General features: G+C 47.3%; 1 protein-coding gene across 1 annotated transcript; it reads right to left on the reverse strand.

Moving 5' to 3' along the window:
• Positions 1-2,336: 2,336 nt before the first annotated feature.
• ZMYND12 (zinc finger MYND-type containing 12) lies at positions 2,337-23,047 on the reverse strand. Its single transcript, XM_058818899.1, has 8 exons — positions 22,935-23,047; positions 20,077-20,218; positions 10,954-11,125; positions 9,530-9,699; positions 7,170-7,292; positions 5,641-5,761; positions 3,758-3,903; positions 2,337-2,456 (listed from the first exon to the last, which is right to left on the reverse strand). The coding sequence occupies exons 1-8, from the start codon at positions 23,015-23,017 to the stop codon at positions 2,337-2,339; spliced, it is 1,077 nt and encodes a 358-aa protein (XP_058674882.1). The 5' UTR covers positions 23,018-23,047.
• Between the last annotated feature and the right edge of the window lie 117 nt (positions 23,048-23,164).

Consider the following 23,164-nt stretch of genomic DNA (forward strand, 5'->3'; position numbering starts at 1 on the left):
TTGCCTGGGCTGGGATCACGGGGGCTCCTGGCTGGAGCTGTCCTGCCCCTGGATCCCAAACCTGCTCCCCTTGCCCAGCACACAGCCTTGGTCATGCCATGAGCACCTGAGCAAGGGAAGGGAGAGGGAGGGAGGAGGTTGCTGCTGCTCTGTGCATTTGGATTTTTTCCCCCTCCAGCTGAGAAGGTGCCAAATGCTGCAAGCCTGAACATTTTCAGGTAAAGAAATGCTGATCTTGGTCACTTCAGGCTTTTTTCTATTTATTGAAGCTGCTCTTTGCCCTGCAGGGCATGGCTGTTGTAGGAATCACTCCTGAAGTGTCTTTAAGAGCTCCCCAGAATTCTTTCTGTGCCCAGGGCTCTCTCATTCTGCTGTTTCATTCCTGGCTCCAGGAAATGCTCAGCCCTGCACAACCTTCAAAACCCAGGCTGAAGAAACTCAGGGTTTTGAGCTCTGATCCCAAACACAAGGGCCTGATTTCCAGAGGCTATCTGCTCAGCACTTCCTCAAAATCAATTCCTGGTAAAGCACAGAAATAACTGAATTTTTAAGCCATAAATACACAGGAATGCAGATTCCAAACTGGAATCACAGACCCCAGTAGACTGAACCTTGAACTCAGAAGAGTCTGGCTCAAGGATAGGTCTGCAAGCCTGAACACTTCCAGGCAAAGAAATGCTGATCTTGGTCACTTCAGGCTTTTTGCTATTTATTGAAGCTGCTCTTTGCCCTGCAGGGCATGGCTGTTGCAGGAATTGCTCTTGTAGTGTCTTTAAGATCTTCCCAGAATTTTTTCTGTGCCCAGGGCTCTCTCCTCACTCTGCTGTTCATTCCTGGCTCCAGGAGATGCTCAGCCCTGCACAACCCTCATTTCCAGGCTGGCTTTGTTCTGTTGAACGCTCAGAGCAGCCCCACGGCCCTGGAAGGATTACAGCCACCGCCAAGCTCCAAATCCTGCTGACCCAAATCCTTGTGCCCTGGGGCACTGTGCCAGCAGGCACAGCTCCCCAGCATCCCCCACCCCACGGCAGTGACCATTCCAGCCCCTCGGAGATGATCATTCCAGGCCTTTCCAGCACCTCCCATGGAATTATTCCACACCTGATGGGGTGGAAGGACCAAAGCATCTCCCCCAGGAGTGTTGGGAGCTCTCCTGGCCCTTCCCCAGGGCACCCTGAGCAGCCTTCTCCCACCCCCTGCAATGGAACGTGGCTGAGCCCGCGGTTTTCCCTTCCCCAGCGGCAGCAATCCCTGCTAATTGCTCAGGCCCCAGCTTGATGAAGCGTTTACAAAGCTCACTTGACTCCAGCCCAACTCGGCGAGGCAATTAAACACCCTCATAAATCCTCCTGCGGTAAATGAGCCTTGATGGGAGCTCAGGGCTCAGCCCCACATTCCCTTCTGCCCTTTCCCAGCAGAGAGGGATCACGGCCACGGCACTGCCCCGAGCTTCCCACACTCCCCACGGCCTCTGCAGCCTCCTGGCCCTGCTCTGGTGTCCTGGTCCCTCCCACAGCAGGGTCACTGTGTCCCCTGGGGCAGGAGCCAGCTGGGAATGGGGCTGGTGGCAGATCCAAGGGGATGCCAGGAGGGAACTGCATCTCCTTCAGCTTAGAATCCCCACTTGAGCCTTTTCTTTCCTTCCCTCAAGGCTGCTTAGAGTCCCTCATGCCTCCCGTGGTTCCTCCTGGATGGAAGTTCTTCCCATGATTCCTGGAAGTGGAACAAATGAGTCTCTCAGTGCCCAGAGCTATGAGAAGCTCTGCAGAAAGAGAAAATTCTGAGCACCTGCCCTGGTGGAAGGGTGAAGTGGGATAAGCTCTAAACCAGGCTGGTTTTCCAAACCAGGCTGGGATTTTCTGGACATTGGTTTGGAGATGCAGGGAGCTGCAACACTTTGTCAAACCCAACCAACTCCACCACCCCGGCCCTTCCCTGAGTCCCTCTCTATCCCTCCATGGGCTCTCCCTCACCAAACTGGCCAGCAAAGGCAGGAATCCAGTAAGAAACACACCTGAGCAGGTCTTGGCTCCTGGACAGCCACCATGAGGCTGTGAGAGGCTGTTTGCTCACTCCCAACCTGGCCAATAAATGATTTATTCAGTATGTTTGTGGTGCTTTTGTTTCTCACCCTGCTGCTGTTACTCCCTGAGAGGTTACAGAAGCGGAGCAGCACATGAAGAATAACTCAGACCAAAATGTTTATTTTCCAAACAGGTTAGGACAGCCACAGATGCAGCTGGAAAGAGGCAGCAGCAAGAAGGACCAAGGTGGTGTCCAGGAACCTGGATCAGAGAGAAGCTGGCCAAACAAACTGGGTCTGGCAGAGCCAGTTTTCATGTGGTCTGGGAAAACTGGGCATTAATCAGCTCCAGCAGGTGACCAATGGTTTCTAGAGAGTCTTGCTGGGGCAGCTGCTTGGCCAGGTCGAAGGCTTTCATCCCCAGCTCCTGGGCCTGGAATGGGACAGAGAAACGCCCAGGCATGGTCAGGAACCTGGATTTTCTCATGGGAGAGTTAAATACCTGCTGAGGCTCAGCCTGGAGCAGATCCAGGCTCTCTTTCCGAGGTGACCTGCACAAGCTGCTTTACAGGAGAGCCTAAAGCTGCCAGCAGATCCCATATTTAGGATCCAGTGGTGCAGACAGAAGATTACTGACCCCAGCCCCCCGTGCTGGGCATCACCTCCTGTCTAACACAGCTCCTCTGAACAATCCCGAAGCCATTTCAGGGAAAAAAACCCCAGCTGTACTGACTCTGAACTAAATCCTTCATTTCTCTTGATAAGGAACAAAATAATTTCCCTTGCTAGCTCTTCTAGGGGTTAGAAACTCTCACAATTATAAAGCTTTGTCTTTTTCATTTTTCAAATAAATTAAAATTTGTTTGTGTGTCCCAAACACAAGTTTCATTGTATTATATAAAGCCAAGTTGTGGCTTCTATAATACAATGAAGAGACCATTAATATTTCATTACAGTATTGTTCAACACCTGTATTTTCACTCCTCAATACCCAGGCTGAAGAAATTCAGGGTTTTGAGCTCTGATCCCAAACACAAGGACTTGATTTCCAGATGGTATCTGCTCAGCACATCCTCAAAATCAATTCTTGGTAAATTAGAAATTACTGATCATGTGAATTTTTAAGCCATAAAGACACAGGAATGCAGATTCCAAACTGGAATTACAGACCCCAGTAGACTGAACCTTGAACTCAGAAGAGTCTGGCTCAAGGACAGGTCTGTGAACCCCAGGTCTTGCTCTGTGTAACCCTTGAGCTCAGATCTAAAGGCAGCTACTGCCAAGATAGTCCAGATAAAGGAAGAACCCAGAAAATGTGGATAACTGCAGGATCCACTGGCCTGGCAGAGACCAAACCTCATCCCCCAGGATTGTCAGCCTTTACAGAGTGCAGGTCACAGAGTCATGGAATAGTTTGACTAGTAAAGGACTTTAAAGCTGATCTCAGACCCCATGGCAGGGACATCTACAAGCCCCATCCAGCCTGGCCTTGGGCACTGCCAGGGATCCAGGGGCAGCCCCAGCTGCTCTGGGCACCCTGTGCCAGGGCCTGCCCACCCTCACAGGGAAGGATTTATCCCAATATCCCACCCCAGCCCTTGGTTTGAGCACTTGAGGCACTTTGCTCTTGCTCACCAGCGCTGTGGGCTCAGGAGAAGCACCAAGGAACAAGAGGACCAGGATGGCCCCGGAGCAGCTGGCCAATTCTCCTGAACCCTTTCAGACCCAACCTACCTTGGCATAGTCCTGGCCCAGGTAGTGGATGATGGCCAGGGAGTGCAGGATTTGGGTCGTTTCCCCCAGGTGCTGCAGGGGTCCCTGCTCCCGCAGCTCCAGCAGCGCGCTCAGCATCCGCGCTCCCCTCTCGCGCTGTGCCTCGGCTGCAGGGACAGAAACGCTCCTGAGGGTGCATTTGTGCAAGGGAATAGCTCCAAAACTGCCCAAGGGGCTTGTCTGGACAGCAAAGCATTTCTACTACAAATGTCAGCGTGGTCTGAGGGTGGGCAGGCCCTGGCACAGGTGCCCAGAGCAGCTGTGGCTGCTCCATCCCTGGAGGTGTCCAAGGCCAGGTTGGGCAGGGCTTGGAGAAACTTGGGATAGGGGAAGGTGTCCCTGCCATGGCAGGGGTGGGATTAGGTGAACTTCAAGGTCCTTCCCATCCAAACCAGTGTGGGTGTCTGTGATCCCAGCTTCATGCAATTCCATGTCCATGAACAGGACTCCTTCCATCCAGTCAGTGCTTGTGGGTGCCATGGCACAGAGAGAGAGGAACATCAAGCATTTCTCACAGCAGCTTGGGAGAATTTTTAGGGGCTAAAAAGATGTAATAACTTGTTGACTATAAACAATTTGCAGGTAGTGTTTTTCTACTTTATTTTTCTGTCCCTCTCAAGGACAGTGTGTGAGAAAGATCTTTCTGTTAGTTAGCCAATAGAATAGAATCTATTGTCCCACTCTATAAAAACCTTGTGGTTCTTTTGAATAAAGCCTTCTTTGCCTTTGCTACCATCCTGCCTCTCACCTGTTCCTGCCCTGACCACAGTGCACAAGTGACAAGTGCTTGTGTTGTGCCTTCAGGCAGGATGTGGAGCCACAACAGCTGAGGAAAAGAACTGTTTTTCTACTCCTGTCACACCAAAGATGGTCTCCTGTAGCTCTGCCTTAGTGCTCTTCCTACTCTGGGAACTCCTGATGGAGGAGGTGCCAGGATAATGGGATTTTCAGAAATGTTTCTCTTAAAATCACAGAACCCCAGACTGCTTTGGTTTGGAAGGGATCTTAAAGACATCTCATTCCAATCCGTGGCCATGGGCAGAACACCTTCCACTAGACCAGGTTGCTCCAAACCCTGTCCAACCTGACCTTGAACATTTCAGGGAGAGAAATTTTTATTGCCTTTCCTGAATCAGCACAGATGGTAGAAAGGAGCCAAGAACCAGAGTCTGGTCTGGTTTCAGGGAAGCCTGAGGTTGTCCCAGGGGCACACTGATGCTTTCTGCACCTTCATGTGCCAGTGAGAGACTCCCCAGCCTTTCTCCCAAGAGTGCTCTCCTGATTAATACACCCAATTATCTGTACAGGCTATTCCATCATGAACTGCTGCTCCCACACCTAAGTGAGCTGAGATGTCACATCCATTATTAAAGGGAGACTGAGGAGCTGCAGAGAAATGAGAATGTTTGAGTATCAAATTCCACCCGGGGAGGTTTACTTGCAATATTAGGAAGAATTTTTTTTCATGGAAGGGCAGGTAAAGCATTGGAACCATGCCTAGGGAGATGGTGGAGTCCCCATGCCTGGAAGTGTTCAGGAAGCACATGGACATGGCATTTGGGATGTGGGTTAGTGGGGAACAGGACAGTGCTGGAGGATTGGCTGGACTTGATGATTTTAAAGTGATGATTCCACGAGTCCACGAATCAAATTTTGCTTTGCTCCAGTCAGCGCCAAGGGAGCCGTGAAACGGAGAATGCAAAGCTTGGATTCCATGGAACACACTTATTCCTCAAGAACTGGCATTGCCATTCAACCCAGCCTCTGGAATACCACGATCTGTAGGGTGCAGGGACTCTTAAACCCCCATTTCCCAAAGGTTTAGGAGCAATATCAGCTCTTACTGGTGCCTTCCTCGGTGCCTTCCTCCTCCTCGGAGAAGGGCGACGCCTCTGCCTGCGCCTGCAGCGCTCGCTGGTGCCCGTGCAGGGAGCTCAGCAGCCAGGCATGCCACAGGCTGCTCACCTGGCAGGAAACACGGCAATTATTGCACTCCTGTGGATCCCTGGCATTCCCTTGCTCTCCAAACAATGCCCCTGCACGGCCCGTGCCCTGCGGGTCACTGAGCTGCATGTCCCCAGAGGGATCGTCCTGCTCCGCTCCCACACGGCCCAGCTGGGATCCTGTCACACACATCTCTTGTGGAAAATCCTTTCCTTGGGATTTGTCCTCCTGAGAAGCTGAGAGGCCTCAGGAACAAAATGTAAACATTGGTTATCTGCTGCTGTGGAATGCAACAGGTACATCTGGGATTGGTCTCATGTGGTTGTTTCTAATTAATGGCCAATCACAGTCAGCTGGCTCAGACAGAGAGGCCGAGCCACAAGCCTTTGTTATCATTCTTTCTTTTTCTATTCTTAGCCAGCCTTCTGATGAAATCCTTTCTTCTATTCTTTTAGCATAGTTTTAATATAATATATATCATAAAGTAATAAATCAGCCTTCTGAAACATGGAGTCAGATCCTCATCTCTTCCCCCATCCTCAGGCCTCTGTGAGCACCATCACAGGATCTCTCCCTTCTCCAGCTGATTTTCACCCAACCTCAACAAATCTAAACAAAATCTTCACCAAAAGCTCATGGAGTTGAAATTTAGGACAGGAATTTGCAGCTCCCAGCACCTTATTTCCATAAAAATTGACTTAAACAAATAAAAGTTCATTTTTTTCAGTTATTAAATCAATTAGATAATTATTACTTTCCTTGCTTGATCAATCCATTCGGAAAATCTTTTATCGGCGTGGAATTGACAGGAATTTTACAGGAAATTTGGTAGCAAAGCTGTTTTTTAACAAGGTTTGGCTGCCCAAACTGAAGAATTTTGAACTGATTATATGAATAATATCTCATTGTTTTAACTCAGATAATTATTTATTTTATTGTTATTTATATATTATTTATATATTATTATAGAATATATATTATTATTTATATTCATATTATGAATATTATTATCTACATAATAATATTATATCTATATTAATATAATATATTGATATTAATTATATATTATATTATATTATATTATATTACATTATGTAATATTATAATTTTATAATTTTATAATATAATATAATATAATATAATATAATATAATATTATATTATATTATATTATATTATATTATATTATATTATATTATATTATATTATATTATATTATATTATATCAATTATTATTATTATTGGTTTTTATTTTTATTTCTGTTTTTCATTAACTCAGATAATTATTTAGTTTCTGGGACTGATTCTAAAAGGCAACACTGACACTTGATATGGTCATCATCCCATTGAAAGGAAATGGAAAAAAACTTTGGAAAGAGCATCAAAAAAAGCCTAGAAAAACCCAGAGGATGATTTTTGCTTCAACCAACCTCAGTATAGAGTGAGTTTGCTGCATCCATTTTATTCTGGTGGAAGAAAATATTGGCCATGTGGAAATATCCTCCAGAGACCTCAATGGAATTTAGTCCAAACTCAGCAGTTGCCAGGTAAACCTGAAATAAATATTAAATAAAAAATAAGCCCCAGAAGGTTCATGTTCATGTCAAACCTGGGAAGTTTTTCATTGTGGATTAATATTGCAAATGCTGGGGGGTTTTTAATGTGTAAATTATACCTGACAGTGATTGGAAAATGTGACATTTAAAAGCTGTTTTTTGGGGTTATGTACAGGAATGAGGTGCTAAAACCTCTGTTTGGGGGTTATCCATAGAAATGAGGTATTAAGCTGTATTTTGGGGGTTTTGTAAAGGAATAAGGTATAAACCTCTATTTTGTGGTAATTCATGGGAATATGAGGTACTAAAGAATTGTATTTTGGAGGTTATCCATAGGCATATACCCAGTTCACAGAGTTTATCCCTAGGAACATAGAAAAAGCTGTATTTTGGGGGTTTTGTAAAGGAATAAGATATAAATCTCTATTTTGTGGTAATTCATGGGAATGAGGTACTAAAGAATTGTATTTTGCGGGTTATCCATACATCCATAGGAATATACCCAGTTCACAGAGTTTATCCATAGGAACCTAGTAAAAATCTGTATTTTGGGGTTATGTAAAGGAATAAGGTAAAAAACCTCTGTATTTTGTGGTAATTCATGGGAATGAGGTACTAAAGAATTGCATTTTGGGGGTTATCCATAGGAATACATCGAGTTCACAGAGTTTATCCATAGGAACCTACTCAAAATCTGTATTTTGGGGCTTGATCCATGGGAATGCAACACCCTAAACCCTCCCTGGCTGGGGCAGAGGCACCTCTTGGTTCATTCTCTGAAGTCCAGGGCAGGTTTCCCACCTGTCCCCCTGTCCCTGTGCCCCTGTCCATCTGTCCCTCCTCTCCCAGCCCCCAGGCAGTCCTGCTCTCCCCCAGAGGAGCAGTGGGAAGGCAGAGCAGCATTCCAGCTATTCTGAGCTCCTGGGTGACTCTCAGCAGATCCCAGACACGCAGCCAAGGTCCAGGCAGGTCCTGAACTTGCTGAGAGCTAAAAACTTCTTACCTGGTGCCCTTGCAGGCACTACATTTAGGGAATTAAAAAAAGAAAGAAAAAAAAAAAAAAAAAAAAAAGGGAGGGGAGGAGGATTTTGGAAGTCTCCAAAGAGTCTTAGGAGATTCCTTTGTGGGATTCTCAAATGCCCAAAGGGTTTTTAGACCAAGCAGAGACATGGTTGTGTGTTATAATAGAAAGGGTCTGACTCTTCTCCCTTTATGTCATCATTTACACCCACACAAAGCCACTATCAAATTCCACAGGAGTGGGGATACATCACTCAGCACTGGATCACTGGATAAATTTAGTCCACATGGGACAGAAATAGGAGGTGGAGAAGTTCATCTGGCTTTGGAGGATCAAATGACAGGCAAAGCATCCACAGGAACACAGGTGGCAATGACCAATTCCAAACAGTTTTGGTGGAATTTTAGAAAATGTCATTGAATCAATACTGAAATAGAGAAATAAGGCATTAATTAAATAATGGGTGACAGAGCTGGGAAATTATTGAGGGAAATAACAGCCAAAATTTAAAATATCTGTGGAATAAAGGCAGCTCCATCAGCTTGGGGCAGGAATGTCTGGGCATCTCTGCACTGAAATGAAGCTGATGGAGAAATTTATAGGGAGAAGCCATAGAGACAAGGAATGTGAGGAACATATGAGGAGTGTCTGAGGGGGCTCAGCCTGGAGCAAAGGAGGCTCAGGGGGGCCCTTATGGCTCTGCACAGCTCCTGACAGGAGGGGACAGCTGAGGGGTCAGGCTCTGCTCCCAGGGAACAGGGACAGGAGGAGAGGGAACGGGATCAGAATGAGCCAGGGGAGATTCAGACTGGATATTGGGAAAAATCCTTCATGGGAAGGGTGTTCAAGGATTGGAACAGGCTGCACAGGGCAGTGGTGGAATCACCATCCCTGGAGGTGCTCAAAAAATGAGACATGGGTTTGTGGTGGAGCTGGCACTGCTGGGAAATGATCAGAACTTGATGATCATGGAGGGCTTTTCCAGCCCTGGTGATTCCATGATTCTCTGTCACTTCACAGCAAACTGGCAAAACACATCTTCAGCTCCACAGGTGTCTCAGATCTATCCAGTGTTGGTGTCTGTGGTGTGAACCCTCTCACAATCCCAAATCTGCCTGTTGCCATTTCCACACTGATCTGGGAGGAGAGAGGGAATTAAAATGGAAGGAATTAAAATGGAATAATGCTTGCTCCTGTGTTCCAAGGGACTTACATCATTGGCCAGGTGATACAGAGCCTGGTCCATGTTTCCTTCAGCAATAGAGAAAAGCCCCAGCCCTTGGTGTAGCTTAGACTGGAGAGCAGCACTGCAGTCTGGGCTTTGGAGCACGATCCACTGGGCTTGGGAGAGGTATTTGGCTGCCTGTCGGGGACGGCCAGCACCTGGAATGACATGGAGGGATAATCAGGGGAATAAGGAAGGTAAAGGAGCATTTTTTCATCTGGAGAATGCTACTGGCTGTCCTGGGGTAGCTTGATATGGAGATGCATTTTGGGGATTCCCCACTTCTTTCCCAAGTGCTTCTGAGTTACCCTGGTAACTCATTTACAGACAGGTGAATGTGTAGAGAGCTCCAAAAGGAGCCAGAAAACACAGAATTCCAGACTGATTTGGATTGAAGGGGACCTTCAGGGTCATCTAGTACCACCCCCTACCATGGGCAGGGATACCTTCCTCTATCCCAGGTTGCTCCAAGCCTCATCCAACCTGGCCTTGGACACTTCCAGGGATGAGGCAGCCACAGCTTCTCTGGAGAAACTGTGCCAGGGCCTCTGCACTCTCACAGGGAAGGATTTCTTCCCAATATCCCATCCCAATGTCTGCCCTCTTGTCCTGGCACTCTATCCCTTGTCCCAATTCCCTCTCCAACTCTCTTGGAGCCGCTTTAGGCACTGGAAGGGGCTCTGAGGTTTCCCTGGAGCCTTCTCCAGGTGTGCACCCCCAGCTCTCCGAGCCTGGCTCCATGTCAGAGGCTACACTGCTCACAATCCCTCTGGAACACGTGTCCTGAACAGGTTCACTGCAGGCAGGCACTGCTGTCTCTCACTCTATCACACTGGAATTACTCACTGGGTTTTTTCTCCCTGCTCTCACCACAGCCCTGAGTCAGCCCCGCTGTGCCAGCAGAGCATTGTGTGAGCTCCTGGAATGGCAGTGATTTACAGGCAGAGCAGCTCCCATGCCCTTATTTGCCACGTTTTCCAAAGCAAACAATGAGAAAAAGCCCTGCTCAGGCAGAGCAAGATTTGAGAATGAACCGGGAGTTCTTTGGGCGCAATGGCCTCTGAAATGTTTGCTGAGATAAGAGCACAACTAAGCACCCTGTGGAATTTAACGCTTTGGGGAGTCATCTGAGGCCGTGGAGGTAAATAATAGAATTTCATACAGCTTCTCCTGTGGGAATTGGTGGAGAGGGAGAAAACATTTCATTTGATTTCATCGATTTCCTGAGTGCTGAGTACGGGAAAGGGGTGTGAGGGGTGTGTGTGTGTGTGTGACAGCTCACGTCTCTGCAATGCCCTTGAGGCACAGCAGGGCCCACAAGTGCTCCTGCCCAGATAAATGGCAAAAGGAAAGCAGAAACCTGAGCCGGGAGGCCTTGTCCTTGCCAGCATTCCCGTGTTGACAATGCTCACCCGTGCAGGCCTCAGCCAGGAGCAGATAGATGGGCAGGAGGCGCAGGGAGGCCGGGCCCAGCAGGCGGGAGCTGGAGCGCAGGGCCTGCAGGGCCGCAGGGATGGCTTCCAGGGGCTGCCCTGCCCACACAAAGCACTGTGCCCTGCTCATGGCCACGGCAACCAGGGACTCCTGAGGGGAAAAACAGGGAGAAAGAAATCACAGAATCCTGTAAGAGCCGAAATGAGGGGTGAAGGGACTCCAGGGGCTGTGCTCAGCACCACCACAATCAGGGACTCCTGAGGGGAAAAACAGGGAAAAGAAATGACAGAATCCTGTAAGAGACTAAATGAGGGATGTGGGACTCCAGGGGTTGTGCTCAGCGCCACCACAATCAGGGACTCCTGCAGGGAAACACAGCAGGGCCACGGTGAGAAAAAACAGGGAAAAGAAATCACAGAACCCTGTAAGAACTGAAATGAGAGGTGCAGGACTCCAGGTGGCTCTCCAAAATGCAGTTACAGCAGTCCAGGGTTGTGGGTGACAGAGCCTGTGCCTACAGCTGTCAGCTCCAGCTGCCGGCCTGGAGACCCGCATCCCTCATTTAGGCTCTTACTGATGGTGCCCCACGTTGAGCACCACTGAAAGAGCCTAAATGAGAGATGTGAGACTCCAGGCAGCTCTCCAAAATGCAGTTACAGCAGTCCAGGGTTCTGGGTGACAGAGGCTGTGCCTACAGCTGTCAGCTCCAGCTGCAGGCGGGTCTGGAGACCCACGTCCCTCATTCAGGTTCTTATTAATCTCTCTTACTATTGGCACTCCACGTTGGGCGCCACTGTAAGAGCCTAAATGAGGGATATGGGACTCCAGGCAGCTCTCCAAAATGCAGTTTATTGTATATCCAAGAGTTACAGCAGCCCAGGGTCATGGATGACAGAGCTGTGCCCACAGCTGTCAGCTCCAGCTGCAGACAGGCCTGGAGACCCCTTGGTTTTGGTTACAATGCATTATATACTTTTCTTTTGGTTACAATGCATTATACACTTTTCTTTGCTGAGCATCTTAATAGAGTAGAACCAATCTGTACCTTAACTTTTATCTATAGCCCATCATAACTACTATAATTACCATATTCATGTTACTGTTCTCCAATCACTAAAAGTTAGTACATTGCAGTTTAAGCTAGAAGTTGTTATTCCGTTTTCTTGCAGTGGAAAATTCTGAGACCTTTTTTCTACTTGCAGCTTTGCTGACATGTTTGCCTGTGCTATCTTCCTGCTTGGTAAAACCATCTTTTTGTTTGAGGTGGGTTTATCCTTTGCTCTAAGTCATAAAAACCCCTTCTAACTAACACACTCTTTGCCTCCTTGGTTATCCAGTAAGACTGGCTCAGCAATTCTTTTTTCTATATCAAAACTTGCTTCCATCTCTATTCCTTCATCAGACTCTACAATCCTTCTGCTAAGGACACATATCTGTGAGACTTTCTTGTCAAATTTTCATCCTTCCCAACAGAACCCCACAATGGTTTGGGTTGGAGAGACCCTAAAGCCCATCTCATCACATCCCCTGCCATGGGACACTTTCCACTAGACCAGGTGTGTCACAGACATATTTTCTGAAAAATCCTTTTGCCAGCATCTTTTCTCCTGAGAAGATGAAAAGCTTCAGCTTCTCCATATTTTGCAGCTATGGAATGTGATTTGGAGAATTGTTTACCCAGCATGTGAAATTGGTTTTACTTGATGACCAATGACAGCCACCTATGTCATGGCTGCACAAGATTTTATCATCATTCCTTTCTAAGCCTTCTGATGAAATCTTTTCTTCTATTCTTTTAGCAGAGCTTTAATATACCATTTTCTTTTAATATAATATATATCTTAAAATAATAAATCAGCCTTCTGAAACATGGAGTCAAGCTTCTCATCTCTTCCCTCGTGCTGGGACCCCTGCAAACACCCCCACATCGTGGTTACAGATGCACAGGCTCTTTTTAAAATTGGGTTTTCAAATTAAAAAGCAGCAATTGTAATGCAGTTTGTGGCTGTAATTAATAGACAGACATTAAAGCTGTCATATTAGAAGGTATTAGAGTCTGGCTCCATTCCTGCTCTGAGCAGGAACAGCTTTGGTCATGTGGTGTCTTCCTGGATGAAGAATCCTTTACGCCTCCTGACAAGGTCTCATAAGGCTGCAGCAATAAAAGCTGTGAAGCACAGAAAATGATCATCACAAGACCAGAAAGGAGATTAGAGCCAGGGGCTCTGGTGTGACTCAGAGCCAGCCAAGCCCCGTGCTGCCAGCCTGGCACAGCTCCAGCTGCTGGAGAGAGCTCCTCACAGGGAACTGCAGCTTCATCCCACCCTCTCCTGGCTGCTCCCAGACTGGGATTTGGTGTGCAGAGCCTGAAAACTAGTGAAAATCAGAATGTGTTACACTTAGTAAATCCATCCCCAGCTGGGGATGCTGTAGTGTTTGGGTTTGTCAGAATCTAAAACTTATCCAGTACTTATCCATATATCCATGGGAGTGAGGAGAGAGCTCTTCACAGGCAACAGCAGCTTCATCCCAGTCTCTCGTGGCTGCTCCTGCACTGGGATTTGGTGTGCAGAGCCTGAAAACTGGTCAGAATCAGAATGTGTTACACTCAGCAAATCCATCCTCAGCTGGGGATGCTGCAGTGTTTGGGTTTGTCAGAATCCAAAACTTATCCTGTACTTATCCATGGGAGTGAGGAGAGAGCTCCTCACAGGGAACTGCAGCTTCATCCTACCCTCTCATGGCTCTCTTGGACTGGGATTTGGTGTGCAGAGTTTGAAAACTGGTCAGAATCAGAATGTGTTACACTCAGCAAATCCATCCCCAGCTGGGGATGCTGCAGTGTTTGGGTTTGTCAGAATCCAAAATTTATCCTGTACTTATCCATATATCCATGGCACAGTTCCAGCTACTGGAGACATGGCCAGGAAACAAGGAGAGAGCTCCTCACAGGGAACTGCAGCTTCATCCCACCCTCTCCTGGCTCTCCTGCACTGGGATTTGGTGTGCAGAGTCTGAAAACTGGTCAAAATCAGAATATATTGCCCTTCCTGGCTCTCCTGCACTGGGATTTGGTGTGCAGAGCCTGAAAATTAGTGAAAATCAGAATGTGTTACACTTAGTAAATCCATCCCCAGCTGGGGATGCTGTAGTGTTTGGGTTTGTCAGAATCTAAAACTTATCCAGTACTTATCCATATATCCATGGGAGTAAGGAGAGAGCTCCTCACAGGCAACAGCAGCTTCATCCCACCCTCTCGTGGCTGCTCCTGGACTGGGATTTGGTGTGCAGAGGCTGAAAACTGGTCAGAATCAGAATGTATTGTTCCTGGCTGCTCCCAGACTGGGATTTGGTGTGCAGAGTTTGATAACTGGTGAAAATCAGAATGTGTTACACTCAGCAAATCCATCCTCAGCTGGGGATGCTGCAGTGTTTGGGTTTGTCAGAATCCAAAACTTATCCTGTACTTATCCATATATCCATGGGAGTGAGGAGAGAGCTCCTCACAGGGAACTGCAGCTTCATCCCACCCTCTCTTGGCTGCTCCCAGACTGGGATTTGGTGTGCAGAGCCTGAAAACTGGTGAAAATCAGAATGTGTTACACTTAGCAAATCCATCCTCAGCTGGGGATGCTGCAGTGTTTGGGTTTGTTAGAATCCAAAACTTATCCTGTATTATCTATATATACATGGCACAGCTCCAGCTACTGGAGACAGGGCCAGGAAACAAGGAGAGAGCTCCTCACAGGGAACTGCAGCTTCATCCCACCCTCTCCTGGCTCTCCTGCACTGGGATTTGGTGTGCAGAGCCTGAAAACTGGTCAGAATCAGAATGTGTTACACTCAGCAAATCCATCCCCAGCTCCTGCAGTGTTTGGGTTTGTCAGAATCCATAACTTATCCTGTATTACCCATACCTAGCTGCTCCCTGCCTTTTGCAGCTCCTACCACTCCACACCATTTTCCTCTCCAAGGTTAGCAGCAGCTGATGCAATCCCCAGCTCCACAAACAGATCTCCATCCCAATTCCTGCTCCCTGCCAGGAGCTGTGCATTCTGTGCCCTTACAGGGGTGCCAAGGAAAAAGCACAAGGATCCTTGTAGGATGATAGAATTCCAGAAAGGTTTGGGTTGGGACAGGCCTTAAAGCTCATCTTTTCCACCCCCTACCATGGGAAGGGACAATTCCATAGACCAGGTTGCTCAGAGCCCATCCAGGCACTACTGACACTTCTCCATCAGCTTTTCCCAGCGGTGCTGCAGCAGGAAAGCTGTCTGGGAATCAGTGGTGCTGCTGGAGAGCACAGAACTGCTGGTTCTAGCCTGGTTTTCTCAGTGAGACCCTGAGGAAACACAAGTTCACCCCTTCATCACCCTCTGCCTCCAGCTGGGGCTGAGCTGGGCAGTCTCAGGGCTCCTGGAGGCCAGGCTTGGGCATTCTGCTGAGCTTGAACTGCCTGCAGAGAGGCAGAGTTGTGCCATGGGTGAAGGAGGAACTCCAGGATAGCCTGGGAGAGTTTCCTGGAGATCCTGGCTGAGGTCAAGAGACACCTTTGGGATGAATGAGATCACCAAAGAGCACAGCCCAGAGCAACAGCCCCTGGTGCAGTGAGGAGAGCCAAGAGCCAGAAAACACAGCACCCACTCCTGAGCTACCAGAACATGGAAAGGGCAAAGAGAGGTTTTCCAGAGATGTTCTGGCATCCCTGGAAGTGTCCAAGGGTGGGTTGAACAGGGCTTGGAGCACCCTGGGATAGTGGAAGTGTCCCTGCCCTTGGCAAGGGGTGGAATAAAATGGACTTTAAGGTCTCTCCCATGCCAAACCAGTTTGGGATTCTGAGTGTGTCTAGGGAGCAGGTGGTGCCCAGGAGAAAGCCAGCACAAGCTTGGGACAGCAGCAGCAGGAAAAGCTGGTTATTTCTCAGGCTGCTTTTTCTGTCTGTGCCAGTCTGGTGCAAGCAGTGCAAACCCCAATGCGTGGGCACGGCCCAGATTGGCATCTGGGAGGTGCTGGAGATTGGGATCTTTCTTTTTTTACTCCTTGTCAATGCTATCTTTGCTGCTTCCCATGGCCTGAAACATCTGCAGCGAGGACAAAGCTGGGGGTTGGACCCTGGCACGGCTTCCAGGAGGAGAAGGAGGAGCAGGAGGAGCCCTGGAGCAGTGAATATTTCTACCCACAGCTCCAGGCCTTGGAGCAAGGCTCCCTTTGGCCCTGAAGAGCCCTGGGGGCATAGTTCCCTTTGGCCCTGCCCTGGTTTCCCCCCACCTGGGCTCTCTCCATGGGTGTTGCAATTTGAGGTTTCTCTGAAGATGCCCCCACACAGTTTTTGGGGTTTGAGGGGGCTGAGGACCCCAGCTCTGCTCCAAGTGGGAGCAGAGGGTGGGAACACACTCAGGGCTCAGTGCCACACCCTTTATTCACTCCCAGGCACCAAAATCTACGGTGTGTCTGGAGAAATGGCACCAAAATCTACGGTGTGCCTGAAGAAATGAGGATTTCAGGGAGAGGGAAGGCTCCAGTGAGCTGGAGGAGAGCAGGGCTGGGTCTTTTCCCATGCCCAGGAGCTGTGGGGAGCTGACATCACACAGGCAGGTGAGGCTCATCTCCAAACAGAAACCTGGAGCTCTGCTGGTTTGGAGGTGCTGTCTGCAGGCACCCCCCTGGCTATGTTGACAGAAGCAGATTTCTATCAACAAAGCTTTGGAGCACAGACAAGGAATGAAACTCATAAAAGCTCCTGGCTCCCTGCTCCTTGGACCACGGGGCATTTGGATGTGCCCAGCTTTCCCTGGGTCCTGACTGAGGCTGCAGCTCTGTGTTTGCTAAACAAACGCGGGCCAGGAGTGGGTGAAGTGCAGCAGAAATGTTCAAAAAGCAGCAAAACCAAGGCAGGCTTTGGGCAGAAGGTTTTTTCGCTGGTTATCATGAGTCTGCAGAGCTTCTCCTTCGACTCCAAAGGTCTTTTTTGCATAAAATTCCAGACTGGTTTGGGTTGAAGGAAGCCTAAGGCTCATCTTGCAATGGCAGGGACATTTTCCATTATCCCAGGGTGCTCCAAGCCCTGTCCAAGTTGGCCTGGGACACTTCCAGGTATCCAGGAGAAGCCACAAATTCTCTGTGCAACCATTCCAGGGCCTCCCCACCCTCACAGGGAAAAAGTTTTTAAGCACTTTTGTTGGATCTGGAATAGGAATGTGATGCACTAAATCACATCCCCAACACCTCTGAGCCAGCCCAGACCCAACTTGGCTGCTCCAAATCCTGCTGGACACAAAGGAACTTCTCCCTCTTGCAGGTAACTGAGGGATTTCCACCATCTCCAAATCCTGCTGGACAAAAAAGGAACTTTTCCCTCAGGGATTTCCACTGTCTCCTCTATTTGGAGAGAAGGAAAGCAAAGTGTTCCAGCACAGACCAGTCTCAAAATTGACTTCATTTAAACAGGCTGGAGACAAAGGTCAAAGAACAGATGATGTAAAGGGTTGTTAAGGAGCTTATAAATATCTCCACTTCAAAATAACCCCAGAGTCTTCTCTCCCTGCCTTGCCCATTCCCAGCCCCACACTGCTGTTTGCTCACCCAGTGTGAACCCCAATCAAGAGTGACTTTCTCTCCACCAGCCTTCCTGCTGTCTTTCCCCTCACCTAATTAAACCAGCAGATTAACTTCCAGCTAATGAAGGAGCACTTCCCTCAGCTGGCAGCCACGTGGCCTGCTGGAATGTATGGGGATAATTTTAGTTGCAATAAAGTCAGTGATGTAATCAGTGTCAACACCAGTGTTCAATAGCAGGGGAGTTTCTTGGAACAGCTTCAAGCTCTGCTGGATGCAGGATCCTGCCACACCCCCATGACACCCATTTTAACCTTCCTTGCAGGTTTTATAAAGAACAAACTTCAACAGAACCTGGAGTTCAGGAAGTTTTGCTTTTTCCCTTTGGGACACGCTGGCCTGACACACCTTCTGTGGACTTTGCTCAACAGTCTCACCTGGAATTTTCAGCCAGACAGGAGTATGCAAACCAGCCCATGATGTCATTGCCCAGTTCCTGTAAAACCAAAAGGAATCTGATGCCTGAAGCCTGTCACAAGCTCTCACCAAACAGGACTTTTGCCTTTGGACTTCACCTTTCTGGAAGCTCCCAGGAAAGGTGACAGCAATGAGCTGGTCCCCAGAGCTGGGCCAAAAACACCTTAGAAATAATAACTCATGTAAAAAAATTCATGAAATAATAATTCATGTAAAAGTCGTGAAATAATAATTCATGTAAGATTCATGAAATAATAATTCAAGTAAAAAATTAATGAAATAATAATTCATGTAAAATTCGTGAAATAATAATTCATGTAAAATATTAATGAAATAATAATTCATGTAAAATTCGTGAAATCATAATTCATGAAAAATTTGTGAAATAATAATTCATGTAAAATTCATGAAAAAATAATTCATGTAAAATTCGTGAAATAATTCATGTAAAATTTGTAAAATAGTTAATGTAAAAATTCATGAAATAATAATTCATGTAAAATTCGTGAAATAATTCATGCAAAATTTGTGAAATAACAATTAATGTAAAAATTCGTGAAATACTAATTCATGTAAAATTCGTGAAATAATAATTCATGCAAAAAAATTCATGAAATAATAATTCATATAAAATTCAAAAGATTAGGGATGTTCTCCTCAGTGGCACCACTGGATTGTCCCAAATCCACTTTGTGCTGCCCTATTATCCTGTGCTTGGGAGTTTTCTTATAGAGGGAAAATTTATTTCCACAGGGAGGATTTTCAGGAGCAGATGCTCCTGGGTGGGTTATTTAACAACAGCGTGGAACAGCAGCTCCTGCACTCCATAAACACAAACAGAAGGAGATGAAAACCACTGGGGCTGGAAAGGAGCTGCACATCTGCAGCTCCCTGAGGCCTGGAGGAGAAAAAAGGCTGCATTTAGTGGGAAAGGGTGTTCTAAGCTGGTTAGGAAAACAAAGGGAGGGGATTTGGCTTCTTTACTCTAGAAAAGGGGAGACCCTCCCATCAAACAGCCTGGAGGAAGAAATCTCAGCTGGATCTCAGAATAAGGGGTGATGGAGCAACCCCTGGCAAGGTGGGAAATCCAGGATTGCTGCTGCCCCAGGAAGATCAGGACATGAAATAAACACTGTGGAAAAGGTTGGAGGCTCAGGAATTGTTGTGTTTGTAGGGATTCCTCCTTTGTGGCAGGGAGGAATGATGGATCTGACTCCATGTTCTCAGAAGGCATATTATATTATATTACATTATATTATAGAATGATATACTAACTATACTAAAGAATACAGAAAGGATACAGACAGAAGCTTAAAAAGATAATAATGAAAACTCGTGACTCTTTCCAGAGTCCCAACACAGCTTGGACCTGATTGACCAAAGAGTGAAAACAACTCACAGCAGAATCCAATGGAACAATCACCTGTGGGTGAACAATCTCCAAACACATTCCAAAGCAGCAAAACACAGGAGAAGCAAATGAGATAAGAATTGGTTTCATTTTTCTCTGAGGCTTCCCAGGATAAAAACCCTGGGGGAAGGGATTTTTCCAGAGAATGTGAATACCACAGGGAATGACAGAGAGGATGCTCCCACTCCCCTTATTTTCGAGGTTTTGTTTAAAAAAACAACCCCCAAACCTCTGCAACCAAGGCCCAAATCAACCAAGGAGGTGCCATCCTCATCCAGAGGGAGGAATTCTAAAAGATCCTGTGAAGGCAAAAGTCTTGCTTGGTTTTAGGCAAGAAACTCCTTTCTGGGCAAAAGTCTTGCTTAGTTTTAGGCAAGAAACTCCTTTCTGGGCAAAAGTCTTGCTTGGTTTTAGGCAAGAAACTCCTTTCTGGGCAAAAGTCTTGCTTGGTTTTAGGCAAGAAACTCCTTTCTGTTTTACAGGGATTGGGCAGTGACAGCCCAAGGCTGCTTTGGACACTCCAGGGTGGCTGAAAATTCCAGGTGAGCCCATGAAAATTCCATGGTGTGTCCCACTGTGGACAGCCAGGGTGGGGAGAGGAGCTGGGATTCCATCCCTGGGAGCACTTTGGAGCTGTGCTGGTTCCTCCTGCACCCACCTGCTTCCTCAGCAGTTCCTCCTTGCCTTCTTTTCTGTCCTTTGCAGAATGGAAACAGCGCTGGGGCTTGAGCACTGGGCTGAGCAGGTGGCAGATTTTGCTGTGGACGCTGTTCCAGTCAGTTTTCTGGTGGGAGACATCACTGGCAAAAGGAGGGGAGAAAGACACTGGTATTTGCTGGCATTTTATCTAAAGTGAGATTATTCCCTGCTGTCTTCCAGGATTTCTCCACTCAGAGCCCCTGAGCTGCCTGCAGGGTATCAAAACATGATATTCCCAAATTTCTCAATTTCACAGCTCCCTCCTGCCCCATCCACACAGCTCCCTGTGCTAAAATCCCAATGATGATATTCCCAAATTTCTCCATTTCACAGCTCCCTCCTGCCCCATCCCCACAGCTCCCTGTGCTAAAATCCCAATAATGATATTCCCAATTTCACAGCTCGCTCCTGCCCCATCTCCACAGCCCCCTGTGCTAAAATCCCAATGATGATATTCCCAAATTTCTCAATTTCACAGCTCCCTCCTGCCCCATCCACACAGCTCCCTGTGCTAAAATCCCAATGATGATATTCCCAAATTTCTCCATTTCACAGCTCCCTCCTGCCCCATCCCCACAGCTCCCTGTGCTAAAATCCCAATAATGATATTCCCAATTTCACAGCTCGCTCCTGCCCCATCTCCACAGCCCCCTGTGCTAAAATCCCAATGATGATATTCTCAAATTTCTCCATTTCACAGCTCCCTCCTGCCCCATCCCCACAGCTCCCTGTGCTAAAATCCCAATGATGATATTCCCAAATTTCTCCATTTCACAGCTCCCTCCTGCCCCATCCCCACAGTTCCCTGTGCTAAAATCCCAATGATGATATTCCCAAATTTCTCCCTTTCACAGCTCCCTCCTGCCCCATCCCCACAGTTCCCTGTGCTAAAATCCCAATGATGATATTCCCAAATTTCTCCATTTCACAGCTCCCTCCTGCCCCATCCCCACAGTTTTCTGTGCTAAAATCCTTATTTAAATCACTCCCTGAACTCCTGATCCAGCTCAGTTTGAACAAATCCAACACTGGAAAATCAAACCAAGCCACCCTTGTGGGAACTGCCTGAGCTCCAGGCTCTCTCCAGGCTCCATCCTGGCTCTGTGGAGGGTGCTGAGCCCATCCCTGCCTCCTGAGCCTTGCCCCACAGCTCATCCCTGTGTCTGTGTGTCCCAGGGACAATCCCTGCCTCTTCCTTGTGTCCCACACCACACTCCAGGCTTTGTCCCTGCTTCTCTCTCCTGTTCCTGCCTCCTACATTTCATCCTGGGCCTTGTCCACGTGTCCCAAGCCTCCTCCTGTGGCTGTTCCTGCTTCCTGGGCCTCACCCTTGGTTTATTAAAAATGTGGATATTGATCTAGTACTGATATCCAACTGAGAGGGACAAAAATTCTCTGACAGTTTAAAGTTAGGAGGTGCGTGTTTATTGTGGGATGGCTCCCAAACACACACCCCAATTTACAGGTGGTTACAGAGTCCTTTTATCTATACAGGTATTGAATACCCAAAATACATATTCATGACTTTGGTACATCCCATTCCCCATATGGATATTGATCTGGTACCAATATCCAACTATGACAGACAAAAACTCTCTAAGAGTTTAAAGTTAAAAAGTGTTTGTTTATTGCAGGATAATTCCCAAATACACACTGCAATTTACAGGTGATTACAGAGCCCTTTTATCCATACAAGTATTGAACACCCAAAATACATATTCATGACTTTTACATCCCATTCCCAATATGGATATTGATCTAGAACCGATATCCAAAAATTCTCTAACAGTTTAAAGTTAGAAAGGGAATGTTTATTGCAGGATAATTCCCAAATACACACTGCAATTTACAGGTGATTACAGAGTCCTTTTATCCATACAGGTATTCATTTAAAGGTGATTACAAAGTTCTTTTATCTGTACAAATACTGAATACCCAAAATACAAATGCATATTCATAACTTTGGTACATCCCATTCCTCACTTCGTTAAGTAATTAGTTCAAAAGCTATTAAGCATGGTAATTAGTTCAAAAGCTAATTATGCATGAGTAGTTTGTTCCTTGAAATGGGTCGGTGGTCCCTTTCATGGGGAGGGGTCCCAAAATGAGGAAGTAAATGAAGTCATCCTCCTTCTGACCTTTCTACCTTTTCAATGCAAATATGACAAATGAAACCTTGGTAGAACTCCCATTCCTGTCCTCAATTGGTTTCAGAGCAGAGGAGGCCACAATTGTCTTATGTTCCTAAAAACAATTGTTCCTAAAAGCTATTTATCAGTTTTTATAATGAAGAATCATTATACACACAGCTAACCAAACATTATGTTGACAAGCAATCAATTATTAGTTAATTACTAACTCTTAACTTCATCAAGGCCTACCCATTTATTTTGATTAACTCCAATAAAGCTTATCTCTAACTAAAAACCTCAGCTCCTGTAAAATCTCTAAATTCCTTAGAGTTGATGCCTCACCCTGGCCCTTCTTCCCATGCCCTGCGCTTTGTGTCCTGAGCTTTTTGTGCCTCTCGTCCTGTCCTGAGTCTGTCCCTGCATTATCCTGAATGCCAATCCTCATCCCAAGCGTTCTGCTGTGCCTCGGGCTCTCCCTGGAGGAATCCCTGCCTCTTCCTTCCTGACTCTCATGCTGAATCTTCATCCCAACCTTGCTGCCTGTGCCTCAGCCCCACCCTGGAGCCAATCCCTGCCTCCTCCTTCCTGGCCCTCATGCTGAATCCTCATCCCAACCTTTCCAGGCTCTCCCCGGAGCCAATCCCTGCCTCCTCCTGCCCTGTCCCTGTCCCCCGGGCAGTCTCACCAGTAGTAGGTGAGGCGGCAGCGGGGGCAGCGCAGCGGCGCCCCTCGGGCCCCGCACAGTTCGCAGCGCGGCGGCTCCGCCATGCCGGCCCTGAACCCTCAGAGCGTCCTCGGTTGCCGGGGCGACACTTCCGGTGAGGCGGGACTCGTCACCTCCGTCCGACACCAATGGCCGTTCTGTTGTCAAGACAACACTTCCGGTGCGGAAAGGCGCCACACGTGATTTCCGGC

Source organism: Ammospiza caudacuta, chromosome 22, assembly GCF_027887145.1.
Source record: "Ammospiza caudacuta isolate bAmmCau1 chromosome 22, bAmmCau1.pri, whole genome shotgun sequence".
Classification (NCBI taxonomy): domain Eukaryota; kingdom Metazoa; phylum Chordata; class Aves; order Passeriformes; family Passerellidae; genus Ammospiza; species Ammospiza caudacuta.